This window comes from Leptonychotes weddellii, chromosome 1, assembly GCF_054177405.1.
Source record: "Leptonychotes weddellii isolate Sample4059 chromosome 1, ASM5417740v2, whole genome shotgun sequence".
NCBI lineage: Eukaryota > Metazoa > Chordata > Mammalia > Carnivora > Phocidae > Leptonychotes > Leptonychotes weddellii.
The window spans coordinates 53,811,561-53,817,004 of NC_138369.1; the positions used below are offsets into that span (position 1 = coordinate 53,811,561).

The 5,444-nt window shown below is 37.5% G+C and overlaps 1 protein-coding gene across 1 annotated transcript in view; it reads left to right on the top strand.

The window, feature by feature from the left end:
- PDCD6IP (programmed cell death 6 interacting protein) overlaps positions 1–5,444 on the top strand; it is a 67,779-nt gene that overhangs the window by 21,929 nt on the left and 40,406 nt on the right. Inside the window, exon 4 of the mRNA XM_081818092.1 lies at positions 2,645–2,778. Coding sequence (XP_081674218.1) covers positions 2,645–2,778 — 134 coding nt within the window. The remainder of the gene's footprint in view (positions 1–2,644; positions 2,779–5,444) is intronic.

Sequence of the window (5,444 nt, forward strand, 5' to 3'; positions counted from 1 at the left end):
AATAAAACAAAAAAAAAAGAAAGATTAAGTGACTTTATAAGGTCATAAAGCAAGGATTTAATAAAGTGGGTTGTGATCCCTGAAAGCCTAACTCTAGAGGTTAAAGGAGACAGACCAGTGAAGAGACTGGTGAGGGTTGATGAGATTAGACAAGGGGTGGTATATATGGGTCAGAGAAGGAGTGGGTCTGAGTGACATTTCAGAGTGGAAACTAACTGGATCTGCCGACTCTCAGAAAAGAGTAGTAGTTGAGGGTTGACTCTCAGATTTATAACTTGGTTTGACTTGTTGGATATTTATTCCTTCCAATAGACAAGTTGAGTTTGACTTTCCTGTGTTATGTCTGGGGAGACATTTTTCTTTGGCATTTGGAAACTGGATTTAAAACTCAAAAGTGGTAGAGACATAGATTTGGGAACAATTATCATTAAATGATGATAAATCTATCTCCTCTGGTAGTCTGTAGATTGGGAAAAGTGTGAAAGCCAGAGGTAGGGAATATAACATTCCAGGGAAACAGGGGAAAAGGTTCCTGGGAATGAGGATGAGACAAAGCTTTCAGATCTCAGAGGAACCAGGGGAAAAAAGAGACACGGAATTGAGTGCCAGGAGGGTTTCAGAGATCACATAGTCCAGTGGTTCCTGAACCTGGCTGCACATTAGAATTACCTGGGGAAAATGTGAAAGGTACAGGTGTAAAGATACAGAATGTCAGATGTGATAGGACGAATTTTCAGGGTGGGCCACTGGAATTAGTATCTTTGAAAATACCTCCAGATGACTCTCATATTCATTCAGGTTGGAACATCATTGACAGAGTTACTGTGGCAGAGATCAAGTCATGTAAAGTTGGAGAAGTCACTGGATTCAGCAATGAAAGAAGTTTCATTAGGGGCATGCTGAAGAAGCCAAATTGCATTGGGTTGAGGGGTGGACCAGAAGTGAGGAAATGGAAACCGCAAATATGGGTTGCTCATTTCAGAAAATTTGCAGTAAAGATTTAAGGACAAGGGAGCATTATGCAGAGAGGGAGACCAGGTCAAGAAAAAGGATTTTTAATGCCATTGATAAGTTGAGAATTAAGGAGCAGATGGCAGAACTAGGAGATATTAAGTGAGATAGATTAAGTGACAAACCAAGTTCCTGGAAGAAGTGGGAAGCAAAAAACTTAGCATAAATAAAGGAGGAGGTGGTTCACCAAGGCACTTCTCGTAGCAAATACTGGGAATTAAGTGTCCTTCAGTAACGTCTTATTTAAATAAAGCATGGGCTACCTACTCATTAGAATATTGTGTAATTTTAGGATTCTAAGAATGAGAGTGCAAATATATTTTTGTTCACATGTAATGCTTTGTTCTGTTTCTCAGTGCATGTAGAAGTTTTGTTTATACTATATTATAGTCTTTTAAGTGTGCAATAGCATTATGTCTAAAAAAACACTGTATATAACTTAATATAAAACTTTGTTGCTAAAAAATGTTAACCATCATTTGAGCTTTCAGTGACTTGTAATCACTGATGACAGATCACCCTAGTAAATATAATAATAATCATGATGAAAAAATTTGAAATATTGTGAGAATTACCAAAATGTGACACAGAGCTACTAAATGAGCAAATGCTGTTGGAAAAATGGCACTGATGTACTTGCTTGATGCCACTAATTCTGAATTTGTAAAAGAAATGCAGTTATCTGCAAAGCCCAATAAAGTGAAGCACGATAAAATGAAGTATGCCTGTAAGTTTGCTTTTTGTGATCAGTGTACTTCACTTAGCATAATGTCCTCAAGGTTCATCCATTGTGTAGCACGTGACAGGATTTCCTTCATTTTTAAGGCTGAATGATACTCCATTATATGTATATACCACATTTTATCTTTTCATCCATTAGTGGACACTTAGGTTTCTTCTACCTTTTGCCTATGATCATGGGTGTATAAATATCTTTTTGTGACTGTTCTCAGTTCTTTGGGTATATACCCAGAAGTGGAATTTTTGGATCATATGGGAATTTTATTTCTAATTTTTTGAGGAACTGCCGTACTGTTTTTCACAGCAGCTGCAATGTTTTACAGTCCCACCAACAGTTCGTTTTTCCACATGTCTGCCAACAATTGTTATTTTGTGTTGTTGCTGTTCTTGATGGTAGCTATCCCAGTGGATGTGAAGTGTGTAGTTTCTTGACCAGAGTTGTATTTTAACCACATTATCTGCTAGTCTTCTGAGAGATGTATTAGCATAAGGAAGTGAGACTTGGAGGTGCTTGCATTGGGTTAGGTTTGTAGTAGTGAAGAACTGGCTTGAATGTGGTGAGAAGATACAATTTTGAGAGAGGTGATGAGAAAACGGAAATAATTTATTTGAATTTAAGTGAGAATTGACACGAGATGACTTTTCATTTGGAACCTGACTAACAGCATTGTGGACATAAAGGGAAGGAAAGAATAATGATCTTTTGAATTTTAGATGATGGGAATATTGCTATGGAAATAAAGGCCTGGCAGGGCAGCATTAGAAATAATGGGCACTATTTTGGGTGAGAAAATAGGTTTGGAAACTTGTGTTTGTGAGAGCCAATCTCTGAAACATTCATTTTCTTTAGAAAAATAAACTGATAAAATTTTTCCTTCTTAATTTTTTACAGCTCTTGCAAGCTTAGGATATGAAAAGAGCTGTGTGTTGTTCAATTGTGCAGCCTTAGCTAGCCAGATTGCAGCAGAACAGAACCTGGATAATGATGAAGGATTGAAAATCGCTGCTAAGCATTACCAGGTAACCACATAATGATCAATGCTCAGTTGGATTAAATTGAAAATAATTTGTATTTAGGTTTATAGATGTTTCTTTATACACAGATGTTTTCTTGAAAAGTACTTTTTAATGAATTGATTAATACTTTTGAATTTTGATAAACTTCGTACCTGTAGACCAGCACTGTTTTTCCTCACCATTGTATACCCAGCACCTAGCACAGTGCCTGGCACATAATAAAGGCTCAATAAATGTTAGGAGAACAAATGATTGAATGTTTGAGGTGAAGTTCTTCGTAAATCGCATTTAAATAATTGACCTCATTTAAAAATTTTGTACAGTTGACCCTTGAACAGTGTGGGGGTTAGGGATGTTAACCCCCTGCACAGTTGAAAATATACTGTAACTTTTGACTCCCCTAGAACTTAGCTACTAATAGCCTACTGTTGACCAGAAGCCTTACCCATAAAATAAACAAATAACACATATTTTGTATGTTGCATGTATTTTATATTGGACTCTTACAATAAAGTAAGCTAGAGAAAAGAAATGTTATTAAGAAGTACGTAAGAGAAAATACATTTACAGTACCGTATTGTGTTTATTGAAAAAAAATCCCGTGTAAGTGGATCTGCGTACTTCAAACCTCTGTTGTTCAAGGGTCAAATGTACATTATTTTATTTATTTATTTATTTATTTTTTTAAAGATTTTATTTATTTATTTGAGAGAGAGAGAATGAGAGACAGAGAGCACGAGAGGGAGGAGGGTCAGAGGGAGAAGCAGACTCCCTGCTGAGCAGGGAGCCTGATGCGGGACTCGATCCCGGGACTCCAGGATCATGACCTGAGCCGAAGGCAGTCGCTTAACCAACTGAGCCACACAGGCACCCATGTACATTATTTTAATATATTTTTTTTCTTAGAGTGAGACACATCTAAAATTTCACCATTGTCACAAAAATTAAGACCTAAGAAAATTTTAACTCTGAGACTTGGAGAGGTCATATTTAAATGTGGTCAGATACGTAATGTTCTTAAGTTGGCTACATTTAGATTTTAGATATTATCATTTATTAATATGGTATATTTGTGGCAGTATATTATTTACTTTTTGTTTTAACTTAAAGAATAAACGATTGCTGCTAAGGTGATATATATTTTCATGTTTTATATTATGTTGTAATTTACAAAGTGTGCTCACGTACATGATTTTACTCTCATATAAGCCTTGTAATGCATGTTACATAATGTCATTCTCATTTTATACACAAGGAGACTAAAAGGTCGGAGTGTTAATAACTGGTCCATTGGGGTTTCAGTTGTTCTGATTCCAAATTTTAATGGAATTCCAAATGGTGCTTCCAGTGTCTTCCTTGGTTCTGGAATTTGCTTGTCCTAGAGGTGGAGTCTGATTTTTTTCCCATTGTTTAAGTTTATGAGTGAGGTGAAGAATGCTCTTCTAAGAAAGTGAGGGGAAAATACATATTAAGTGAACAAGGTGCTCCAAATTGTGGCTTGCCATGCAGTTTTGAATGGGCATGGATGACAAACGTGATGTACATCCCTTTTCTTTTTGAGGCTATAGAGGGCCAATATTTTAAAATGTGAAAATGAAGTAAATTTAATTATTTACTTTTATATTAACTGTAACTCATTTAATTGGCATGTGATATCTTAGAGGGCATTCTTAGTTACTGAGAACATTCCATCTTGTGAGTCCCTTCTGCGATTCACAGCAGGTCACCTAGTGTGATGGAAAGGGAGGGGTGATAGGCTGTTTGCCACCAGGAAATTGTGTGCCCTTGGCTATGTTCTTAAATAGCCTCTGTGGGCCTCCAGTTCCAAGATTTGTGAGAGAGACTGGGTCCTTTGCTGTTCTAATCTGTGATTCTCTTAGTATGTTGAGCAAGGTCAGGTCGTCACCTCTTGCAGATGCTCTAATTTTACGATACTTCCTGATTACAGAAAACATGATTTTCTTTTCTTTTCTTTTTTTTTTTAAAGATTTTATTTATTTATTTGACAGAGACACAGCGAGAGAGGGAACACAAGCAGGGCGAGTGAGAGAGGGAGAAGCAGGCTTCCTGCGGAGCAGGGAGCCTGATGTGGGGCTCGATCCCAGGACCCTGGGATCATGACCTGAGCCGAAGGCAGACGCTTAACGACTGAGCCACCCAGGCGCCCCCCCCCCGACTTTTTAAAAAGATTTTATTTATTTAGTGATTTTCACTTTCAATACAGTTAACCTTGAGTTATCTCTGCAGAGCATCTCTGTATAATCCACACCTTTTAATCCCAGACTGATGTCTTTCTTTTTCCCAGGATCATTTGTTTCATAAAAGCAGTTATTTTTTTTGATTAACATATAATGTATTATTTGTTTGAGGGGTACAGGTCTGTGATTCATCAGTCTTACACAGTTCACAGCGCTCTCCATAGCACATACCCTCCCCAATGTCCATCACCCAGCCACCGCATCCCTCCCACCCCCCTCCCCTCCAGCAACCTTCAGTTTGTTTCCTGAGATTAAGAGTTTCTTATGGTTTGTCTCCCTGTCTGGTTTCATCTTGTTTCATTTTTACCTCCCTTCCCCTATGATCCTCTGTCTTGTTTCTCAAATTCCTCATATCACTGAGATCATATGATACTTGTCTTTCTCTGATTGACTTATTTTGCTCAGCATAATACCCTC